Here is a 26084-nt window from a genome sequence, read left to right on the forward strand (position 1 = left end):
TGAAAAATGTTATGAAATGTAATGTAATGTAATATTTTAAATCATTGAGCGGCGCAGCGGTCTAAGGCACTGCATCGCAGTGCTTGAGGAGTCCCCACATGCCAGGGTTCAATCACAGGCAGTTTCACAACCAGCACACAATTGGCCCAGCGTCATCCGGGTTAGGGGAGGGCTTGGCCGGTTGGGATGTCCTTGTCCCATAGCACTCTAGTGACTCCTTGTGGCAGGCCGGGCACCTGCAAGCTGACGATTGTAAGCTCACCAATTGTACTGTGCTTCCTCCGACACATTGGTGCGGCTGGGTTCCGGGTTAAGCGAGCAGTGCGGTTTGGCAGGGTTGTGCTTTGGAGGATGCATGGCTCTGAACCTTCGCCTCTCCCAAGTCCGTACTGGAGTTGCAGCAATGGGACAAGACTGTAACTACCAATTAAATATCACAAAATTGGGGAGAAAAAGTTTAAATAAATATATATACACTATCGGTCAAAAGTTTTAGAACACCTACTCATTGAAGGGGTTTTCTATATTTTTACTATTTTCTACATTGTAGAATAATAGTGAAGACATCAAAACTATGAAATAACATACATGGAATCATGGCGTATCGCTGCAGAATGCTGTGGTAGCCATGCTGGTTAAGTGTGCCTTGAATTCTAAATAAATCACAGACAATGTCACCAGCAAAGCACCCCCACACCATAACACCTCCTCCTCCATGCTTTACGGTGAGAAATACACATGCGGAGATCATCCGTTCACCCACACCGTGTCTCTCCAATTTGGACTCCAGACCAAAGGACACATTTGCACTGGTCTAATGTCCATTGCTCGTGTTTCTTGGCCCAAGCAAGTCTCTTCTTCTTACTGGTGTTCTTTAGTAGTGGTTTCTTTGCAGCAATTCGACCATGAAGGCCTGATTCACACAGGCTCCTGTGAACAGTTGATGTTGAGATGTGTCTGTTACTTGAACTCTGTGAAGCATTTATTTGGGCTGCAATTTCTGAGGCTGGTAACTCTAATGAACTTATCCTCAGAGGTAACTCTGGGTCTTCCTTTTCTGTGGCGGTCCTCATGAGTGTCAGTTTCGTCATAGCGCTTGATGGTTTTTGCGACTGCACTTTCAAAGTTATTTTCCATATTGACTGACCTTCATGTCTTAAAGTAATGATAGACTGTCATTTCTCTTTGCTTATTTGAGCTGTTCTTGCCATAACATGGACTTGGTATTTTACCAAATAGGGTAAAGGGTATCTTCTGTATACCACCCCTACCTTGTCACAACACAACTGATTGGCTCAAACGCATTAAGAAGGAAATAAATTCCATAAATTAACTTTCAACAAGGCACACCTGTTAATTGAAATGCATTCCAGGTGACTATCTCATGAAGCTGGTTGAGAGAATGCCAAGAGCGTGCAAAGCTGTCATCAAGGCAAAGGGTGAAGAATCTCAAATATAAAATATATTTTGATTTGTTTAACACTTTTTTGGTTACTATATGATTCCATATGTGTTATTTAATATTTTTGATGTCTTCACTATTAAGAAAAACCCTTGAATGAGTAGGTGTTCAAAAACTTTTGACCTGTAGTGTATATTTAAAATTGTGCACTGAACAAAAATATAAACGCAACATGTAAAGTGTTGATCCTATGTTTCATGAGCTGAAATAAAAGATCCCAGAAATGTTCTATACACACAAAAACCTTATTTCTCTAAAATGTTGTGCACAAATGTATTTACATCCCTGTTAGTGAGCATTTCTCCTTTGCCACGATAATCCATCCACCTGACAGTTGTGGTATATCATGATCATTGTTCAGGTGCACCTTGTGCTGGGTACAATAAAAGGCCACTCGAAAATGTGCAGTTTTGTCACACAACACATTGGTAAAGATGTCTCAAGTTTGGAGGGAGCGTGCAATTGGCATGCTGATTGCAGGAATCTCCACCACAGCTGTTACCAGAGAACTGAATGTGAATTTCTCTACCATAAGCTGCTTCCCAACGTTGTTTTAGAGAATTTGGCAGGACGTCCAACCGGCCTCACAACCGCAGACCATGTATATGGCGTTGTGTGGGGCAAGCGGTTTGCTGATGTCAACGTTGTGAACAGAGTGCCCCATGCTGGCGGTGGCGTTATGGTATGGGCAGGCATAAGCTACGGTCAAAGAACACAATTGTATTTTATCAATTGGCCATTTGAATGCACAAAAATACCGTAACGAGATCCTGAGCCCATTGTGAGGCCCATTTTTTTAAAAGATATCTGTAACTAACCGATGCATATCTGTCTCCCAGTCATGTGAAATCCATATCAGCTGGCAGCTTCATTAAATAGTACCCGTCTCAACGTCAACAATGAAGAGGCGACTCCGGGACGCTGGCCTTCAAGTTGCAAAGAAAAAGCCATATCTCAGACTGGCCAATAAAAAGAAAAGATTAAGATGGGCAAAATAACACAGACACTGGACAGAGGAACTCTGCCTAGAAGGCCAGCATCCCAGAGTTGCCTCTTCACGGTTGACGTTGAGACTGGTGTTTTGCGGGTACTATTTAATGAAGCTGCCAGTTGAGGACTTGTGAGGTGTCTGTTTCTCAAACTAGACACTCTAATGTACTTGTCCTCTTGTTCAGTTGTGCACAGGGGCCTTCCACTCCTCTTTCTATTCTGGTTAGAGACAGTTTGCGCTGTTCTGTGAAGGGAGTTGGTCATAAAGTTGTACGAGATTCTTGGAAATTTCTCGCATGGAATAGCCGTCATTTCTCAGAACAAGAATAGGCTGACGAGTTTCAGAAGAAAGTTCTTTGTTTCTGACCATTTTGAGCTTGTAATCGAACCCACAAATGTTGAACTAGACTAGACTCAACTAGTCTAAAGAATGACAGTTTTATTGCTTTTTTAATCAGAACTACAGTTTTCAGCTGTGCTAACATAATTGCAAAAGGGTTTCTAATAATCAATTAGCCTTTTAAAATGATAAGCTTGGATTAGCTAACAGAACGTTCCATTGGAACACAGGAGTGATAGTTGCTGATAATGGGTCTCTGTACACCTATGTGGATATTCCATAAAGAATCTGCCGTTTCCAGCTACAATAGTCATTTACAACATTGACAATGTCTACACTGTATTTCTGATCAATTTGATGTTATTTTAATGGACAAAGCACTTCAGAATTACAGATGCGAGTGCTCCAGGGTGATAGTAATTTAGGCAGGTTACCTTGGAGCTCTTGGGAACACTTGGGAACAGACAATGGTGGTCACCTTGAAACATTGGGATTACAGACTGGGACAAGGAGAGATTGAAAATGTCCCTGAAGACACTTGTCAGCTGGTCTGTGCATGCTTTGAGAAAGCACCCTGGTATTCCGTCCTTGTGAAATAGCTGCTTTCACCCAAGACACAGTGTTATATTCCTCAAAGCGAGCATAAAAGGGATTTAGCTCGTTTGGGAGTTCTGCATCGCTGGGAAACGTCACGTCTGGGCGTTTCTCACGTCTGGGCTTCCCTTTGCAATCCGTTATCGTCTGCAAGGCCTGCCACATACGACAAGTGTCGGAGTCAATGTAATAGGATTCCACCTTCCTCCTATATTGTCCTTTTGCATGTTTGATGTCTCGTCAGAGCTCGTAGCGGGCTTTCTTGTATGCTTCCAAGTCCGTGTCCCGTTCCTTGCAAGTGGTAGCTCTAGCCTTTAGCCCAGCGAGGATATTGCCCGTAATCCATGTTTTTGTTTGTTTGTATACATTCTTATAGTCACTGTATGGACGACATCGTCTATGCACATATTATTATTATTATACATTTTTTTAAGGGGTAGATCAGCTTTAATATTGCAGATAGATTGTGGCTTCCATCAATGTAATGTATATATATTTTTTTTTACATTTTAAATGTATTTTTCCTTATTTTACCCTAACTCTACCATCCCTGCCCTAATTGGAGTAAACTAATGGACATCAATACTTAGGCGTCTACTTCCAGTTTATACTATATACAAGTCTATGCACTTATTGATGAAGCCCATGATTGATGTGGTAAATACCTCAATGTTATTGGATGAATCCCGGAACATTTCCCAGTCTCTACTAACAAAACAGTCTTGTAGCCTCGTGTCTGTTTCGTCCGACCACTTCTGTATTGAGTGCATCACTGGTACTTCCTGTTTGAGCTTTCATTTGTAACCAGGAAGCAGGAGAATGGAGTCATGGTCAGATTTGCCGAATTGAGGACGAGGGAGGGGCTTGTATGCATTTATGTGGGTAGAATAAAAGTGGTCTATAGTTTAAGCGCCCCTAGTGCAGGAGACGTGTTGGTAGAAGTGAGGTAGGACAGTTTTAAGTCTTAAAGTCTACGCCCACCAGAAACGCTGCCTTTTGGTGAGCGGTTTCTTGTTTGTTTATGCCCCCCCATACACCACACCACACCACCACACACACACACACACACACACACACACACACACACACACACACACACACACACACACACACACACACACACAGCGAGACCTTTGTAAAAGATCACACCCCAGCAGATGGATGCATCACAATTAACATGCAAAGATGATTCCCAACACACAGATAAAGATCAAGATGTTATTGATGAACAGCAGCTGGGTGAAAAGGTTAGCAGTCAAGGAGTTAAGGCCGTTCCGCCAGAGAGCTTACAAAGAGCACAGAACACCAACAATGTGGATAGAAGCTGCCATTAGGGAGAGGGCTGACATTTAATGTATACACTGTGATGGATATACATTTTGTGTGGTGTGTGTGTGTGTGTGTATCATTTTTACAGTGTGTGTTTGTGAGTGTGTCTGTGTGTGTGTGTATGAAGGTATAGATGCAGGCAAGAGCTATATATTACCAGGGACAGGGGGGAAGAGCTGGAAACTAGCTAAGCAGCACAAAAACATGTCCGGACAATATGCTGACAGATACAGATTTTCAAGACTAGGAACTTGTAAGGACGACGGAGGCTTAGAAGGTGAGAAATAAGCCCACACAGGCTTAACAATGGCTGTAAATTGCTGTTGTTTGTCATTGGGCTCTGCCCAGGGTTACACAGAGGGACAAAAGTGCATCGAGAGGACAGGTTTGGCGGCTGCCTGGGTTCGAACTCGGGTCACCAGCAAGGCTCCCAATGGAGTAGCCTGCTAAACTAAAGGAGCTGAAAGGAACCATTCATACAACCTTATTAGCAGGGTCATGATGGTATAAATAGCATGTGCACCAACCCACTAGAACCACTAGACTCGACTCCTCCCAGTAGCAGTCAGTCTGTGGGAACACAGGCTGTATTGATTGACCAGCAGCTCGGAGGATACGGAGGTAGACCTAAGGATCATAGTATGGATCTATTTGGACAGCTACAAGAACAGATGGAAGCATGAGAGATAAGGAGAGAGTTGGGGAGAAGGTTGAGAGGGACAGAATTCTGGTAATAAAGTAGGAAGGAATGAATTACCAGTACAATGTCTGTGGTTGACCCTGAGGACCAAGAACATAAAGAGGAAGGGGTTGTATGGATCACAGGTGGCTGGTGACACCTTAACTGGGGAAGATGGGCTCATAGTAATGGCTGGAATGGAATGATATCAAACACATGATAGTATTCCATTCACTCCATTCTGGCCATTATTGTGAGCCGTCCCCCGCTCACCAGCCTCTTGTGGTATGAATCTACTAGGAGAAACAGAGAGTGTATAGAGAACACTGAGAAAACAGAGAAGCACTAAAGATCAGGAAAGAGCTGAGAGGGACAGAGTTCAGGAAATACAATCAGAAGCATTGGATTATCTAAGGACTTTGTCATTATTGAGGATAGAGCGGTATTGGCAGTGGATCATGACATGGGATCAGTAGAACAGAATATATTATTGAGGAAGTGTGAACCAGAATCAGGTATGGATTGAGAGGTCGACAGGAATACAAAGGGAATTCTGCTGAATGCTTGTGTATGGAAAATACATGGTAATCCTGGGCTTCTGGTATGGATCAGGCAGGATGGAATTATATTAGTTGAGTTTGAAGGAACCTCTATGGGATATGCATGTATTGAGAGGGACATACCTTGGATACAGGGAGGCAATACACAGTGGATTGGACCGGATTGACGTGGGATTTAATGTGGATCATGTGGAGAGGGAGAGAGTTGTGAGAGGTGGAGACAGTGAAGTCCAGAGAGGTGGGAGAGAGACACACAGGATGATTGAACGATACATACAGTTGAAGTTGGAAGTTTAAAACTCATTTTTCAACCGCTCCACAAATCTCTTGTTAACAAACTATAGTTTTAGAAAGTCGGTTAGGACATCTACTTTGTGCATGACACAATTCATTTTTCCAAAAATTGTTTACAGACAGATTTTTTTCACTTATAATTCACTGTATCACAATTCCAATGGGTCAGAAGTTTACATACACTAAGTTGACTGTGCCTTTAAACAGCTTGGAAAATTCCAGGAAATGATGTCATGGCTTTAGAAGCTTCTGATAGGCTAATTGACATCATTTGAGTCAATTGGAGGTGTACCTGTGGATGTATTTCAAGGCCTACCTTCAAACTCAGTGCCTCTTTACTTGACATCATGGAAAATCAAAAGAAATCAGCCAAGACCTCAGAAAAAAAATTGTAGACCTCCACAAGTCTGGTTCATCCTTGGGAGCCATTTCCAAATGCCTGAAGGTACCCCGTTCATCTGTACAAACAATAGTACGCAAGTATAAACACCATGGGACCACGCAGCCATCATACCGCTCAGGAAGGAGATGCGTTCTGTCTCCTATAGATGAATGTACTTTGGTGCGAAAAGTGCAAATCAATCCCAGAACAACAGCAAAGGACCCTGTGAAGATGCTGGAGGAAACGGGTACAAAAGTATATTTTTCCACAGTAAAACAAGTCCTATATCGACATAACCTGAAAGGCCGCTCAGCAAGGACGAAGCCACTGCTCCAAAACCGCCATAAAAAAAGCCAGACTACGGTTTGCAACTGCACATGGAGAAATGTCCTCTGGTCTGATAAAACAAAAATAGAACTGTTTGGCCATAATGACCATCGTTATGTTTGGAGGAAAAAGGGGGAGGATTGCAAGCCGAAGAACACCATCCCAACCGTCAAGCATGGGGGTGGCAGAATCATGTTGTGCTTTTCTGCAGGAGGGACTGGTGCACTTCACAAAATAGATGGCATCATGAGGGAGGACAATTATGTGGATATATTGAAGCAACATCTCAAGACATCAGTCAGAAAGTTAAAGCTTAGTAGCAAATGGGTCTTCCAAGTGGACAATGACCCCAAGCATACTTCCAAAGTTGTGGCAAAATGGCTTAAGGACAACAAAGTCAAGGTATTGGAGTGGCCATCACAAAGCTCTGACCTCAATTTTATAGAACATTTGTGAAAAAGCGTGTGCGAGCAAGGAGGCCTACAAACCTGACTCAGTTACACCAGCTCTGTCTGAAGTAAAGGGCCAAAATTCCCCCAACTTATTGTGGGAAGCTTGTGGAATGCTACCCGAAACGTTTGACCCAAGTTAAACAATTTAAAGGCAATGCTACCAAATACTAATTGATTGTATGTAAATTTCTGCCCCACTGGGAATGTGATGAAATAAATAAAAGCTGAAATAAATCATTCTCTCTACTATTATTCTGACATTTCACATTACATTTCACTTTACTATTATTCTGACATTCCACAAAACAAAGTGGTTATCCTAACTGACCTAAGACAGGGAATATATACAAGGATTAAATTGTGAAAAACTGAGTTTAAATATATTTGACTAAGGTGTATGTAAACTTGCGACTTCAACTGTATATTCTGAATGCAGTTGAATGATGAGGACCAAAGGATTGAGTATGCCAGCAGTTTGTAGTTATGCATGGAATCAAGAGTGGATAATTCTGGACCGAGCCTGGGTTTGACCTCTGACCTTTACAGTGATTCTCATCCCAGGGGTAGACACAGTTCTGAATGCCGTTACACACCAGGGTGTTGTTGATGCACATGTTACTGTGACAGAAGAAGGCATCCCCCTCGCATGGAGCTGCAATGACAGGAGACAGAACAACAATTAACAAGGACACACATATCCCAACCTATGTATAATTGCATGCTGGGTAATAATAGGCCTGTCACTCTCTCCCTTCCCCTCCCACTTATCTCTTGTTCATCATTCTGTCTCTCTGCCTGTTCTGGGTGTCAGAATATGCAAAGTGTGTGTAAGGAGTGTTCAGTCATGAGTGTTCATAGTTGGTTGGCAGTTGGTGTACAAGCCTGTTTAGATGGAGTTAAACAGAGGTTGGGAATGCGGCTAAGTGAGTATCAGCTGAGTAAAGAGTGGTGTATTTGGTGTACCTGTGATTATAGGAATCAATTGATTACATTGCTCAACAACTGTGGGACAGAGGCTCTCCATTTTTGTGATCATTATGTATTAGATGGGGTCCATCTACAGTATCTGCTTTGTTAAAATAGTCAAGGATGAATGTTATTTTTAAATGAAAGGAGTGTACTCTATAGCACACCAAACAGCCATTTACCGTGTATGATCTTACACAAAATCAATGGCATCAGAAATAGAGCAAAAATGATCCACAACATCAACCAATATCAGAGCCCCCCTCCCACATTCTGAAATGTTGTAAAAGCAAGCAGAGCAGAAAATGGCAACTCTTTAGTTGACTGATAGCTAGTTAGCTAGCTAGTAGCTACCACAGCCAGTTCAGCTAGCTGGACTATAGCTAGCTATCTGTCAGGGAGCAGTATCTAACAGCTGCTGTGTGTATGGAAATGTTTTGTAGCCTTTGTTTTGTCCCGTTTCAACAGAAGTACATTTGATGATGTACAGTGCATTGCGAAAGTATTCGGCCCCCTTGAACTTTGCGACCTTTTGCCACATTTCAGGCTTCAAACATAAAGATATAAAACTGTATTTTTTTGTGAAGAATCAACAACAAGTGGGACACAATCATGGTGGAACGACATTTATTGGATATTTCAAACTTTTTTAACAAATCAAAAACTGAAAAATTGGGCGTGCAAAATTATTCAGCCCCCTTAAGTTAATACTTTGTAGCGCCACCTTTTGCTGCGATTACAGCTGTAAGTCGCTTGGGGTATGTCTCTATCAGTTTTGCACATCGAGAGACTGACATTTTTTCCCATTCCTCCTTGCAAAACAGCTCGAGCTCAGTGAGGTTGGATGGAGAGCATTTGTGAACAGCAGTTTTCAGTTCTTTCCACAGATTCTCGATTGGATTCAGGTCTGGACTTTGACTTGGCCATTCTAACACCTGGATATGTTTATTTTTGAACCATTCCATTGTAGATTTTGCTTTATGTTTTGGATCATTGTCTTGTTGGAAGACAAATCTCCGTCCCAGTCTCAGGTCTTTTGCAGACTCCATCAGGTTTTCTTCCAGAATGGTCCTGTATTTGGCTCCATCCATCTTCCCATCAATTTTAACCATCTTCCCTGTCCCTGCTGAAGAAAAGCAGGCCCAAACCATGATGCTGCCACCACCATGTTTGACAGTGGGGGTGGTGTGTTCAGCTGTGTTGCTTTTACGCCAAACATAACGTTTTGCATTGTTGCCAAAAAGTTCAATTTTGGTTTCATCTGACCAGAGCAGCTTCTTCCACATGTTTGGTGTGTCTCCCAGGTGGCTTGTGGCAAACTTTAAATTACACTTTTTATGGATATCTTTAAGAAATGGCTTTCTTCTTGCCACTCTTCCATAAAGGCCAGATTTGTGCAATATACGACTGATTGTTGTCCTATGGACAGAGTCTCCCACCTCAGCTGTAGATCTCTGCAGTTCATCCAGAGTGATCATGGGCCTCTTGGCTGCATCTCTGATCAGTCTTCTCCTTGTATGAGCTGAAAGTTTAGAGGGACGGCCAGGTCTTGGTAGATTTGCAGTGGTCTGATACTCCTTCCATTTCAATATTATCGCTTGCACAGTGCTCCTTGGGATGTTTAAAGCTTGGGAAATCTTTTTGTATCCAAATTCGGCTTTAAACTTCTTCACAACAGTATCTCGGACCTGCCTGGTGTGTTCCTTGTTCTTCATGATGCTCTCTGCGCTTTTAACGGACCTCTGAGACTATCACAGTGCAGGTGCATTTATACGGAGACTTGATTACACACAGGTGAATTGTATTTATCATCATTAGTCATTTAGGTCAACATTGGATCATTCAGAGATCCTCACTGAACTTCTGGAGAGAGTTTGCTGCACTGAAAGTAAAGGGGCTGAATAATTTTGCACACCCAATTTTTCAGTTTTTGATTTGTTAAAAAAGTTTGAAATATCCAATAAATGTTGTTCCTCTTCATGATTGTGTCCCACTTGTTGTTGATTCTTCACAAAAAAATACAGTTTTATATCTTTATGTTTGAAGCCTGAAATGTGGCAAAAGGTTGCAAAGTTCAAGGGGGCGGAATACTTTCGCAATGCACTGTACCATTAGCTAGAGCTAGCCAAAAGTTGGCTAACAATAGCAATAGCTAGCTAGCGTGCTAACTAACTTGAGCTATTATTTTTTTCCTCAATTACACTAGACCTGAATTAAATGATGGAACCAGCGGCCAAATGATTGAAGACTGATGTTTTTTCTGCGCAATGTGAATTTTGTCAGTCAGTATAGCAATGTAATCCTATTGATCTGTCAGTTTCCCTAGCTAATTCCCTACTTTTTCACACTGACTCTGTATAAATAGCTCTACAGGCTTCACTGTCATGGTGCACAGTCAGTACACAACACTGTGCTCATCATGTCTTAGCAGGATCAGATGGTGACAGATTTCCCTGCAGGGTCAGACAGCCAGGGAAGACCAGTCTCAGGTGAATTTTGCAGTATATTAACAATATCAGTCAATGATACAAAGTTCCATCTTGAGTTGATGGGAAGGCTACAGTCTGGGTTCTGGGAATAATGGTAATTTCAATTATTGAACCATTGATTCTATTCTTGGATAATATAATTTATAAATGTACACCAAGGTAATTCTTTGTAATGCTTCATCTGAGCAGGGTCAGATGATGACAGTGGTCTCATCAGGGTCAGGAAGCCAGGGAAGACCAGTCTGTGACAGCACAGAGGTGAACTTTTGCAGATACAAACAACACTTTGTTCTCTCTGTGCAGCAAACACTGGATAAGGAAGAAGCTTCAAAGATTGAAACTACTTTAAGGCAGTCTGACAAACATCTAAAGTTGATTTCCAAACTGTACCAAGGGTTGATAGAGGCTTTTCCCAATGACATAAAACATGTAAAACGAAAACGTGAGGAAGACCTGGGAGGCACTATTGATGATGATGAATGGGTACAGATTTGTTAAAATGCCCAGTCATGTTCATATAATCTGACATAAATGACTGCAGTTTAAGACCATCCATAGAACATTCTATATGCCAGTGAAACTGATTATCATGCATCCAGAAATTAAATTATTCTGCTGGAGGTGTAAAACACAAAAGGGGACATATTTGCATATGTTATGGTCTTGTGAATGCTGTCTGAATTCTGGAAAAGAGTATGTTATTTTATCTCAGCATGTCTACAGATTCTTCCTTCTCCCTAATTTTGTTTGTTTGGAAATGTTGATACTAGAGACTGTTCTCAGAATAATCTGTGTAACCTAGCATTTATAGCAGCTAAGAAATGCAGGTTGGTTATCCTCCCACAATGGATAGAAGAAATGTCAAGTTATGTCTCACTAGACTTGATTTATTACAAGATTAAGGGTATACTGTGCAACTTTCATAAGGCCTGGATGCCTTATATGGAATACTGTACGAACAAAGGAGTCTGTATTGAAAACTTCGGGGGGATACCTATTTAGGCAATCCCTAGCTGCTGGGCTGCTCAGTCCTGGCCCTGGGGGTCTGCTGTACTGTTGATTGTCACTCTGGCCTTGGACTAACACACCTGAAACCAATAAGGAATCTTTCACTAAGATCCTAAAGCTGAGTGGGGTGTTTTGTGTTTGGGGCTCTGCAGGGCCATGGACCCCTAGGGGCAGGATGGGGTGACCCAGTAAAGTTGTGTGCAAAAAAAGCTCTACAGTACTATTAGGCTTATGATGTGAATGATATGGAGAACGTGCTATTTCTGTGTGCTAATGTGTGTTGTATGTGTGTTTTTATTCAACTTTTTTGTTATCCAAAAGATGAGAAGGAAGTTGTTTTGTGGAGAGGGATGAGTTATTGACTAGACTGGTGGGGCTCGGGCTTGCAGGCAGCTCGGGCTGGCCTGGTGGTCTGGCTGAAATGTTACATAGAGGATGTCATAATAAAGTTGTTTTGTGGAGAGGGTTGAGTTATTGACTAGACTGGTGGGGCTCGGGCTTGCAGGCAGCTCGGGCTGGCCTGGTGGTCTGGCTGAAATGTTACATAGAGGATGTCATAATAAAGTTGTTTTGTGGAGAGGGTTGAGTTATTGACTAGACTGGTGGGGCTCGGGCTTGCAGGCAGCTCGGGCTGGCCTGGTGGTCTGGCTGAAATGTTACATAGAGGATGTCATAATAAAGACAAACAAAAGTTAGGTCTTTCTACTTTACTTGTTGTTCATTTGGTTATTGGTTAAAGGTGCAACACAATAATGATTATTGAATTATCATTGATCTAGTATTATTGATCAGTCTTATCAATCACTCAAACATATTCAATAATGATATCTTACCTAGCTTGATGACTGTGGGCATTCTTGCTTACTTTTTGTTGTTCTAAACAGAGACGGCTAGAAGGGCCCTGGATCATATTAGATTGCACGAAATGAACTTTAGATGCCTCCAAAAATGTCAGGATCCCCAGACCTCCTGCCAACTTATGCCCCCTCCCCCACTTCTAAAATCAAAGTTGCGCTCCTGGTATAGTATTATGATGCTACAGATTTGGGTGAATTTGGAGGCGCATTACTCAGCCCTGAACCCATCTGCTCTTCATAAATGTTCATCTTTCCTCCTCTTCTGAAATGTGATGAGACAAGGCAGTGCATAGTAATCTCTCTGGGAGTGTTCCTTTTAAAGCTATCTATCTAACTACACGGGAAAGGAAACACCTGGAGAGAAAACCTTGACATGCTGGAGATGTCAGACTAACACATGTTGTAATCATCCAGGCCTGAATCCTTAAGGGCCAGAGATACTGTATGTATACATAACTTAACTTGAATGTTCACACTATGTATGCATCGATGCCAATACGGAGAGATGCACAAAGTTAAAAGAGGCAAGTTTTATGACTGTGTGTTGATACTGGCAGAGAATGAACGGTGTGCGTGTGTGTATGTCTTTCCATTAGTGCTTGTGTACGAGCAAGTGTGACACATAGCTGTATCCGTGACAACAGGCGGTGACAAAAATCATAAAAGTGAGAGATGTGAGGAGAAGAGAGAGAGCGACAGAGAGCGAAAGAGATGTTTGGAGAGTGACAGAGCCATCGAGGCAGAAGGAAGTGAGTTATCCAATTATAGAGTCTCAGGTAATGTGTTAGCAGCCTCATCACCACACCGGTAATTAAACAAGCAAGGTGACTTTCAGAGACAGGAGACACCTCCCCTCTTAATCACACTAATGCACTGGCCTACCGTGGCCTCCACAGTGTAATGAACAGACCTACTGACTAATCAAACGGCTACACCAAGCCAAGACAGTTTCCTCCATTCAATCAGATGTAATTCAATGGGATTTAATACATCTTTATTGCACCATAACAGTAATCAGTATCTAGTGGTATAGTTTAAACTGAACATTCAATATTCCCTGCACTGACTCAGAACAGAGGGTAGTGATGTAAGGGTTACAGCTGACTCCTGAGTGCACATTGGATAAGAGCAAACTATTAAAATGCAGTAAAGTCCAACACATATACATTATGTTCAATTACTCTAGACATGCACGTTCTGGTTTAGTGCATGATGATTTCATATCAGTCCTAGCCCCAAGTCATGCCATTCATCAGGAGTGGAGCATGAAGACTGGTAGAAGCAGCACTTCACACTACATCCTCCCTGTCTACTGTTGAAACTCATTAGAATGTGGGATGGGTGAACATAATGGATGGCTGTGTTTAAACATTGATTATTTACTGGCTGTGGATGGGGAAGTGGTCAGGCACACACACACACACACACGCACACGCACACACACAGAAAATAATGCATTGCGTTGGGCATTAAAATAGGCTGCTGTCTGATACAGAGGGGCTCAAGGTTGGGCAGAATTACCTGAATGATGGACGACTGTTTTCATCTCTGCACTGATCCCAGGGGAATAATAACAGCTCAAATTAGAATGAATTATCTCCTCTCACTCTCTCTCTTTATCTGTCTCCCTCTCCCTCTACGTCTCTTCCTCTCTCTCTATCTCTCTCTTTCTCTCAATTCAATTCAATTTAAAGGGCTTTATTGGCATTGGAAACATATATTTACATTGCCAAAGCAAGTGAAATAGATAAAAAAAAACTAAAGTGAAATAAACAATCAAAATGAACAGTAAACATTACACTCACAAATGTTTCAAAGGAATAGAGACATTTCAAATGTCATGTTATGGCTATGTACAATGCTATAATGATGTGCAAATAGTTAAAGTACAAAAGGGAAAATAAATAAACATAAATATGGGTTGTATTTACAATGGTGTTTGTTCTTCACTGGTTGCCCTTTTCTTGTGGAAACAGGTCACAAATATTGCTACTGTGATGGCACACTGTGGTATTTCACCCAGTAGATATGGGAGTTTCTCAAAATTGGATTTGTTTTCGAATACTTTGTCAGTCTTTGTAATCTGAGGGAAATATGTGTCTCTAATATGGTCATACATTTGGCAGGAGGTTAGGAAGTGCAGCTCAGTTTCCACGTAATTTTGTGGGCAGTGTGCACATAGCCTGTCTTCTCTTGAGTGCCAGGTCTGCCTACAGCGGCCTCTCTCTCCTTTTCCCCTACACTCCCACCAGTACATCCCTTAAAGCGTCCCCACCGGGCCTCTCTAATCCTAACCTTAACCATTCGGGCCCTAATGCAGGACTGTCCGTAGGTCAGTGTCTGGGGCTTACTTTATTCAGCCTTCTCTTCTTGAACACAGTGCCAGTTCTCCCCACCAGGGGGAGGTGCTGTCCCTCACCATCCCAACGACACTCAGTAGCCTCCCACTGCTCCACAAGGCCACAGCTAACTTTATGAAGAGGTGGATCCAAACTCATCTGCAGCCAAATTAATTCCCAGACATTTTGTAATAAAAAAGTGCCCCTTTCCCCACCCCGGAGCCCCCCCCCCCCCCCCACTGCCCCAGGCATAAATTAAATAATAATAAAGTGGCCTGATGAAATACACTAGACATCCAACTGAAAGCTCGGAAGTCCTCTAGCTCAGTCTGCTGCAGAGGAGCACTTTATACGAACTTCAAAACCATAGGTCTAATTGCAATAAAACAACATATTTTTGATGGAAGCTTGGTTCAGAGAGGAAGATGAGAATCGAGAGGTTTTACTCAGCCCAAAATCTTTCCACAAAAATAAGCCCACGAAGTGAGGGGTTTTTGTATGGAGTTCAATGTCGAATTTGCTAATTTGGTATGTGAGGCTTAGTTTATCAAATATACGTTTCGTAATTATTAGGCTGTTACGAATGCACTGAAATAAGTGGACGCACGTGGCATTTCGGCAACTTCGAAAATGAAATGACTTTATATTGGAGTTGAGATAGATAGACAGAGGACTCATCATGGCTATAACCCGTTTTAGCATGTACATTGCCATTGAGGGCTTCCACCATTTTAAAGTAGTCAACTGGGTGGGGATTCCTATAAGTTGGGAGCAATCAGCCAATGAAAAATAAGAAAATGTACTACTTTAGAATGTCAATGCTGTCACAGACGCTATAGGGAAAGGGAGATATCTAGTTAGTTGTACAACTGAATGCATCTCCCTCATTTAACCCAACCCCTCTGAATCAGAGAGGTGCGTAGGTCTGCCTTAATTTACATCTTTGGCGCCCGGGGAACAGTGGGATAACTGCCTTGCTCAGGGGCATAATGGGCATAATACCTTGTCAGCTCAGGGATTTGATCCAACAACATTTCTGTTACTGGCACAACGCTCCTACCCACCAAGCTACCTGCCAGGCTACCTACCTGCCAGGCTACCTATAATGGCACAGATACAAAGATAAGTCCTCTATCTCTATGGCAGGTTGTTCACATGCGTATCTGCCCTCTCATTGGCTAGACTGGTCCCATACGATCTTGCCTCCTCCTGCCTGCCTTCTATCTTTGAGGACTTGTACTGTATTTCCATTGTTAGAGCGGTCACTTGACTATCCTGTCAATATAATAGACAATGGATGTATTCGAGCAGATGACAAGTGGGGGACCATTGTGTGTTGCATTCTGGGGATAAAACTTGCTTCTACAGGTCGACTGCATGAACTTGACAGAAATCAGGCAGTTGACTGCATGATTCTGCAGTTGCTCTCCACCAGCTTCATCCTGCAGCCATCACATGCATTGTGGGAGACTCTATTGTCAACCAATCATTAGGATGTTTTTGTTTGACCCACGTGAACCTGACCAAAGACATGCCTGAAACAGGAACTAATTTGCTGCAATTCATGTGTAGCCTACAATGAATAGATAAATGTGATATTTTAGGCACTCTTAGTTGTATAATGTACACACATACAGTAGGATTTCAGTTTGTGAGTGTGATATCAGTGTTGGAGACATGTTTATTTTGACATTTTATAAACAATGGCAACACTGCCATGTTGATCTGAGCCTTACTGTTGGGAAACCACATTAGTGTCTATGTCTTGAGAAGCAGAAGGAGAAAAACCATGTCTATAGATGCTGGGTGACTAAACAGATGTTGTCTGGGGAAATCAAACAAGGAGAAGTATATATATATATACTACGTTTGATCCTACAGTATATGCATATGTTTTCCATTTAACACCAGATCATCTATATAGTGGCTTTAAGCATACAACATATGGATTCAACTGTACCCAGTCACAAATCAACCAAAGATTGATATACGGTATGTCTATAGGTTTATATACCTTGCAAAAAAGGAAAGTAATCAATGTATAAGACATTCACTGTATGTGGATGACCCATATGTCTACATACATATGCTGTCTCATAAACGCCAGATCTCAGACATCTCAATGTCTGTTTGAATGCAGAGATTGGCATGTGAAGAGAAGCCACTGAGGATGTAGATCTATACGTCCCAGGGGACTAGGAATTGACGAGGCATGAAGAGGCTGACAGCTCTGCTGTCGCTCACACACATCTCCCACCCTAGGTATAATTGCATGCTGGGTAATAACAGGAATGTCTCTCTCTCGCTCTCTCTCTCTCTCTCTTGTTCATCATTCTGTCTCTCTGCCTCTTCTGGATGTCAGAATATGCAAAGAGTGTGTAAGGAGTGTTCAGTCATGAGTGTGCTGTTTTAGGTTTTTAACTATTCAGCCAGATAGTATCTATGGACCTTCGTAGTTGGTTGGCAGTTGGTGTACCAGCCTGTTTAGACAGAGTTGCACAGAGGTTGGGAATGCAGCTCAAAGAGAGTATCTGCTGAGTGGATTTGGTGTACCTGCATATTGCCTGGTGGTACCTGCATGTTTAAATATTATTGATGATTTTGCTCTGCGGTTCTGAATGCAGCTCTGGCTCAGGGTATTGCTAGGCATTGGTTGATTGACTTAGGCAGCAGTGTTGCCGGGGAAACGGCACATCCTGGCTTCATTCAGTAGATAGGCCTCACAAAGAGGAAACGGACTCGCACACAAACAACTGCACTGCCTATTCATTAAACACACACACACGGACACACACACTCACAAACACATGCAAACCAATCTAACACTTTTGTAACTGATGCAGATCTGTATGTGTATTTAAAGAGAGCGAAAGAGAGAGACAGAGATGGAGAAAGAGAGAGAGAGAGAGAGAGAGAGCGAGCGAGAGGGAGAGAAAGAGAGAGAGTACCTTAAAAGGAGAGTTCAGTGCCTTTCATTCACACTGAGCTGAGCCACTGAGTCATCCTCCATTCTATCCCCCCTATCATCCTCAGCAGGAGTACAATGGCCTCACTGTGAAAACCTCTTTCCCCTGTCAATTTAAACTACTCAATCAATGGGAGATGGGTGTCTGTTTCTCTCTCTCTAGTGTGTATATCCAGGGATGAAAGTAGATGTCCTTTCTTCATGGTACAGGGAACCTCCTATGTGTGCACGCACAAAATGGGCCTAGTCATAGAATGACATACACAATCCCTATTCATTTAATAGGATCTCTTTGGGCCTAGAAGTCATTTAACTTAACTAAAATGTATTACGTTTTAATGTGGCATAAACACAACCAGTCATGATGTTTTAATCTGATTGTCAAACAATCAAAGGCTCATGTAGGCTACTCAGGTACGTTCCATTACTCATAAATTAATTCCAGCAGCAAAACAGTGCTCTGTACAGCCGCCATTTGATAAATGGAAATAAATATTTGTTAAAACACCAAAAAATGTAATGATATTCGGCGACTGTCATTATGTCTGCACTAGCCTGGATTGATGCGTCTTCAGCTGTCTGTGTGCGTCAGTCTCGGCTAGTCATCTCTGCCTTGGAAATATGTCAGTGTTCTTCTTGAACCACAATGCATTTTGGAGCGTAGCCTATACCACCCGTTTTCAAGTCCATTCGCTCATTTTTAATGCTGCTGACATGCAGTCATGATAAATAATGTGGTAATAGCCTACAGTTTCCTTGACATTTTGGTTGAATTATTGAGATAGGCTCATGTTTTACCAGTACGGCGTACCCTCACTATTTATTTTTGCCGGGACGCCTTACCGGACCGTATTGGTTTACTTTCACCCCCTGTATATATCTATCTCTCCTTTCTGTGTTTGTGTTCTGTCTGTGTACGTGCGTGTGAGCTATGATAGCTCTCAAACAGAATTGAGAGGGGATGTGAATACTATGGTTTCTGGGGGAGAAGCACATTTTGAGATTCAGTGAGTACTCACTTTGTCTCTCTCTCTCTCTTTTGCTCTCCTCCCTCTCCCCCACTCATTCTCTCCCCCTCACACTGCCTCTCTATCGCGCCAAGATAGTTCAGTTACTGTAATACATCATTCCAAGGAAGAATCTCAGCTGCATGTGAATGACATGCCATCACTACCACATTCACATAGACAGAGTCAGACAGTCTATCTAAGGTATTGTAGCGTTTCCCTTATGAATGGAACATGAACAGGGTGAGAAGACTTAGTCACTCACTAGATGTCCACATTACAAAGGACAGCATTGGTGAGCAAGCAGTAAGCCCATAAGCTACCCACTGGGCACAAACAAGTTGAATTAATGTTGTATCAACATCATTTGAAAATCTACGTGGAAATGTGACCATACTATATCACTCATACATCCTCAATGATGCTATTTAGACCTAGTGTATATAGCATTTGTAATGTCATCAACAGATTTTTGTTTCAATTCAACCCAGAATTCAACTAAAAATAGACAATACAATAGGCTGAGGGTTTCAAGCTCTGGTTGATTTCAAATGTAATGATATTTAGTGATATTGAATTGTGTTTGGTTGTCAACGCAACCAAATATCAACATTTGAAAGATATTTATCTTCTGCTTGGATAGTTCCATCTGTGCCACTGACTTACTCTGGCTTTAATTCCAGTTTGTCTGCAAATTAAATTAAAATTAAAAAGTTAAAGAATAGGACTAAATCAGATCCAACTGTATTTAAAGTTTGATTTGATTTAGTGTTATTCTTTAACTTAGATTTTTGGCTGAGATGGAGACATGAATCCAACATATTATTAACAATTATTAATTTGTAGACAAACTGGAATTAAAGCCGGAGGAAGTCCTTTTCACAGATGGAACTATCAAAGCAGAAGATTCATCTCCTTCAAATGTTGACATTTGGTTGCATTGACAATTAAATATAACTTTTTAAATACAAGAAATAGCCTATTAATTTGTCAACACGTTAACAAATGATATGTTGGATTCACGTTTCCAACTCAACCAAAAATCTAAGTTAAGGAATGGGATTCAGCCAGTGGCTCAGATGATCAGATAATTGGCTCAGATCAAAGCAGTACATCTCCTTTAAATGTTGATATATGGTTGCATTGTCAACCAAACACAATTCAATATGACATTTGTAATACAGTAAATACAGTACATCTTACAAACTAATGTAACATTCACCCTTAAAATGAATAACACTTTGAGGTTACTGTAACTATACGGTACATTTCTTATTATGTAATCCTACAACATGTGCATGTTCAAGATAGCATGCATAGGTTGTTGCAGGGGAGATTCTATTTTATTTCATCAAGCACAGTGATAACATATTCATTCATCTGTAATATAAAAAAACAATTATCTGACATTGTATTTCCATTGGAATTTGGTTGTGCTTTTAGATGGTTTAAAGTGTAGTGATAACACACTAGAAATTCAACTAACTTTTGGCTGCTTTTTTTAGTGAATGAATACAGATTGTAATCTCATTGTTTCAACCAAATATTACCCAATTATCCATGTTGAAATGATGTGGTGTGCCCATTTGGTATTGTCCTAAGGGTACAGGTTAGGATCGATTGTTAAAATAAGATTAATCCTTGTACATCTTTTCATTCAAGAATGGCCAGATAATGAAGATCCTACCTCTGATACTTCGTTCATCCCCTTTTAACACTGCAGTGTAACAGCCCTGTGGCGATACACTCCCTAATGGAACGTTCCCTCTCCAGTCACGAGGAGCTGTTTAAACGCTCATAAAAGTAAATGAGATCCTTAGACTGCACCTCTGCCCACAGCGGTTTAGCCCAAGCCCATTCTCTCTCTCTCTCTCTCTCAATGGACACGGCCATAAACGCGCTGATGAATCGACCACGCCCGTGTTTCTTTAATAGCCGCCACTAAAGGTAGACTACGGCTGGGTTGTTTTTATTTTCTGTTTAACGCTGCAGACATAGGGTTAGGGGGTCCAGTATAAGAGGTGTGGGTGGGGGACATTAATGTACCCGATCTGTACCCTCCCCCATCCCAATGTTCCAGTAAATGTCTTTACTGTATGGCTTCTTGAAGAGGATATTAGTGTGTGTGTGTGTGTGTGTGTGTGTGTGTGCACAAGCACATTTGTGTGTGTGAACGCATATGCATATACTATCAACAGTCCCTTACGTTCTTGGAAGGTGGTGAAGAGTATCCTGAAGCGACTCCGGCGGCTTCCCTGGTCGGCCCACATCCTGATCACCCCCGTGGTGGACACCAGCATCACGTCGTTGGCCACCGTAGAGCAGAACTTGTTCTTCAGGTCCTCTACGGATGCACTGCCGTCGTACACCGCCACAAAGTTACGCTTACACTCATTACTGTTCTGCATCTCATAGTCCAGGAAACGCAGGTAGATCTGGGGTGGAGAGGACGTGGAGGAGAGTGAGGAGAGAGAGACAAGGGAAACGGGAGGGATTTGGCAAGGAGAGGTGGAATAAAAATAGAATATAGGACAAATGGAGAAGGAAAAATAGCAAAGGAGTTTGACAAAGATAGACAGAGGATGAGGGATAGAGATGTCATGAGAAAGGGAGAAGGAGAAATGAGGAAGGGGGAGAAAGAAGTGTTTAGTCATTCCTCCAGGCTGTATGTGTGTCACTGTCAGTCGTCACATCATCATTCAGTCACTGATATAGCAGTAAGCCTTGTAATGGAACTGCCTGAATAAGGTCACAGTCATTGCATTTACTTCAATCAAACCATGATAAACTTCCTCAAACCCACTGAGAGGAGCTCTTAGGTTTTCTCATCCATGTCTGTGGCTCTCGTAGATCAAACATGTGTCTTTACAAAACCTACAGTCATCCAGTGGTGTAAAGTATTTAAGTAAAAATACTTTAAAGTACTACTTGAGTAGTTTTTTGGGTTGTCTGTACTTTACTTTACTATTTATATTTTTGACAACTTTTACTTTTACTTCACTACATTCATAAAGAAAAGAATATACTTTATCCCTAACACACAAAAGTACTCTTTACATTTCATATGCTTAGCATGACAGGAAAATGGTCAAATTCACACACTTATCAAGTGAACATCCCTGATCATCCCTACTGTCTCTGATCTGGCGGACTCACTAAACACACATGCTTCTTTCGTAAATGATGTCTGAGTGTGCCCCTGGCTATCTGTAATTGATAAAAAAATGCAAGGAAATGGTTCCGTCTGGTTTGCTTAATATAAGGAATGTGAACTAATTTATACTTTTACTTTTGATACTTAAGTATATTTAAAACCAAATACTTTTACTCAAGTAGTATTTTACTGGGTGACTTTCACCTTTATTGAATCATTTTGTATTAAGGTATCTTTATACTTTATAAAAAGTATGACAATTGGGTACTTTTTCCACCACCGCAGTCATCACACTCAGCACTACTGAGAGATCAGAGAAGTTGAAGATGAACCATTCAACGGTTCACTCACTAGGCTACATACAGTACGATTGTAAGGCATGTCAACACATCACAGTCTTCCTGTCTCTCTTTGCCGGATTGTCTACAGACATTTGTGATGACCCTAATCACACAAATAACAACGGAAGAAAGCAAGAAATACACTTGTTACCTTCTCACATCACTGCCAGCCAGACCGTTGAAATATTAACCATATTGTGATAATGAGGATCCTGTCTCACAGAAGGATCATAGGGCATAGAGTTTTCCCTACGCGTATGACCTAACCAGGAAAAACTCCAGGCACTAGTTATGGACTCTCACTAAGGCCCCAGAGTTGTTCCTGGTTAGGTCTTGTGATCAGTAAAAACTCAGGCCCCTAGTTATAACCGCAACTTCCACTTCCACATAACAGCCTGACCAATCTCAGTTAGTCTGAATCCCTGTCTATAAATATGAACCACATATTTCATAATGACCCTTTCCCATAGCAGCTCTTCACTGTGAGGTTAACACTTCCTGACACCTCCAGCATCAGAGCCTGCCATTCGTTCATCAGACTGAGATTGGCCAATCACAGCTGCCGTTCTGGCCCGCTGGGCCTACCATCATTAGCGTTAATGAGCTGCCGACTTGGGACGCGTGGTAGGGAAAGGTAACGCTTTAACTGACAAACGGCACAGAAGCACAAAACTAATGGAGCCTGCAGTGTCAGCTCGGCTTCAACAAACAGATAAGTGGAATAGATAGGGAGAGGGAAAATCTCTCACTCTCTGTCTCTCTCTCTCTCTCTCTCTCTGTCTCTCTCTCTCTCTGTCTCTCTGTCTCTCTCTCTCTCTCTGTCTGTCTGTCTGTCTGTCTGTCTCTCTCGCTGTCTGTCTGTCTGTCTGTCTGTCTGTCTGTCTGTCTGTCTGTCTGTCTGTCTCTCTGTCTGTCTGTCTGTCTGTCTGTCTCTCTGTCTGTCTGTCTGTCTCTCTGTCTGTCTGTCGCTCTCTCTGTCTGTCTGTCTCTCTCTCTCTCTCTCTCTCTCTCTCTCTCTGTCTGTCTGTCTGTCTGTCTGTCTGTCTGTCTGTCTGTCTGTCTGTCTGTCTGTCTGTCTGTCTGTCTGTCTGTCTGTCTGTCTGTCTATCTCTCTCTCTGTCTGTCTGTCTGTCTCTCTCTGTCTGTCTCTCTCTCTCTCTCTCTCTCTCTCTCACACAACATTAGTTAGCTAATCCCAAAGCGCCTCCCTGTCCACATGTTACTTTGAGCTAGTAATGAGATCGATGTCGTAACCGACTTCAGTGGGTAAATGATTTGTTTGTATATCAGTATTGTTTGTTTCTATATCACATTTTAACACTATTATGGCTCTAGCCAGAAGTTTTGCTCTTCTTGAGTTTCTGATTCATTCTACAATTCAAACATGGAGATGATCCCAAACTCCCGTTCCACCTACACCGAAAGACGTGGATGGAAATCTTCACTTTCATATTGTGAACTTCGGCCATGAACAACTTTACCAGCACCTGATATCACCTTTCCTACGGGAACAGCTGAGCCGCTCGGTAAAGGTACACAGGAAACGCTGCAGCGCCCCTGAGACCGGTGTTAATTCCAACAATCTGCTTGTTACCTTCAGCCTGCTACTCTGTGCCCCTGTCCTGGCCCAAACACCACAAAGCAAGCTTAAAATCCATGCCCAAACTGTGGTAAGACCGTAAGGAAGAATTCAAAAGCGGGGGCTTGTGACATTTGTGATTTGTTCGTTCACATAATGTGTGGAGCTATCAACCCCTTGTCATATGATGAAGCTATAGTCTCAAAGTAACATTTCGCTTGTTTACAATGTATGCTGTTTAAATGTATGCTGTTTAAATGTATGCTGTTTAAAGGTATGCTGTTTAAATGTATGCTGTTTAAATGTATGCTGTTTAAATGTATGCTGTTTAAATGCATGCTGTTTAAATATATGTTGTTTAAATGCATGCTGTTTAAATGCATGCTGTTTAAATATATGTTGTTTAAATGCATGCTGTTTAAATGTATGCTGTTTAAATGTATGCTGTTTAAATGTATGCTGTTTAAATATATGTTGTTTAAATGCATGCTGTTTAAATGTATGCTGTTTAAAGGTATGCTGTTTAAATGTATGCTGTTTAAAGGTATGCTGTTTAAATGTATGCTGTTTAAATGTATGCTGTTTAAATGTATGCTGTTTAAAGGTATGCTGTTTAAATGTATGCTGTTTAAATGTATGCTGTTTAAAGGTATGCTGTTTAAAGGTATGCTGTTTAAATGTATGCTGTTTAAATGTATGCTGTTTAAAGGTATGCTGTTTAAATGTAATGCCAAACATTGGGATGCTGAACACAAGCAGGGATGATGAGTGCAATCTAGATGAGATTGTCGATGTATCAGCAGTGGGCACAGAAAATGACATGTTTGACTGTTTCAATCGGAGAGGACTTCATTTTATCTATGTGAACACACGGAGCCTGCTGCCGAAATGAGAGGAATTAAAACTCCTTGCTTCTAACACAGGGGCTGCAGTAGTTGCTGTGACTGTGATGGGTCAATTGAGGACGATGAGGTTGAGCTACCGGGTCATAGCATTCATAGAATTGACCCGAAACCGAAACGGTGGCGGCGTGTGTGTTTTTACAAGGAATGATGTGCATTTTAACCCTCGTTCAGGTCTGAAAATGGATGGTCTTGAGGTTGCATGGGTAGATATACTTCTTCCTAAATGTCGTCCTATACTTGTTGGTGTGAGCTATCGGTCTCCTAAGCAGAATCATTTCTATGATTTACTTGAATCGAATTGCTGTGATCACAATGTATTGGCTGATAGAGAATTAATTCTGCTTGGCGATTTTAATAGAAATGTGCAGCTATCACCCCAGAGAAGTACACTAGTAAATGCCCTGTATATCTTTAATCAGTTATTTGGTCTAAAACAACTGATTGTTGAGCCAACCCGGGTGTATTGACAGTAAATCAACTTTGGATTTGATTATTGTATCAGATCAAGAGAACGTCTGTCAGTCTTAAATATTGGTTTACGCGATCATATGGTAACCTACTGAACCCGTAAGAAATCCAAAATGCTACTAGAGCCAGGTAATAAATACATGAAGGTACAGTCTATGAAACAATATTCAAAAGAACGTTTTGTAGAAGTACTTGGAATTTTGGATCGGTCTCATGTATTAAACCGTGATGATGTTGATCACTCTTGTTATATTTTTAAAGATCTGTTTCTGTCTGCACTCGACTCTCTGGCTCCGATTAAACAAATTAGAATCAAACAGCAGTCAGGGAAATGGACCACTTCCGAGATCTTAATGAAAAGGGATCGCTCCCTGGCCAGATTCAGAAGGACAAATCTACAACAAGATGATGATTTTTAACTGTAGAAACCAGGCAAGATACAAAATGGATAAGGCCAAATCCCAACATTATATAGACACTGTCTATGACAACTTACACCAGCCTCGTAAACTGTGGACAATTTTAAAGGACACTGGCTCAAAATCTCTCCATAAGGTAAAATCCTGTAGTATTGGCCTGGATATTGATTATGTTTTA

At 41.6% G+C, this 26084-nt stretch overlaps 1 protein-coding gene across 1 annotated transcript in view; it reads right to left on the reverse strand.

The window, feature by feature from the left end:
- The window catches only part of LOC139420674 (neuropilin (NRP) and tolloid (TLL)-like 1, like), a 174417-nt gene that overhangs the window by 12833 nt on the left and 135500 nt on the right, over positions 1-26084 (reverse strand). Inside the window, exons 7-8 of the mRNA XM_071170894.1 lie at positions 21247-21475; positions 7948-8061 (exon numbers count right to left, since the gene is read on the reverse strand). Of these exons, the coding sequence (XP_071026995.1) occupies positions 7948-8061; positions 21247-21475 (343 nt within the window). The remainder of the gene's footprint in view (positions 1-7947; positions 8062-21246; positions 21476-26084) is intronic.

Source organism: Oncorhynchus clarkii, chromosome 11 (genome assembly GCF_045791955.1).
Source record: "Oncorhynchus clarkii lewisi isolate Uvic-CL-2024 chromosome 11, UVic_Ocla_1.0, whole genome shotgun sequence".
NCBI classification, from domain to species: Eukaryota; Metazoa; Chordata; class Actinopteri; order Salmoniformes; family Salmonidae; genus Oncorhynchus; species Oncorhynchus clarkii.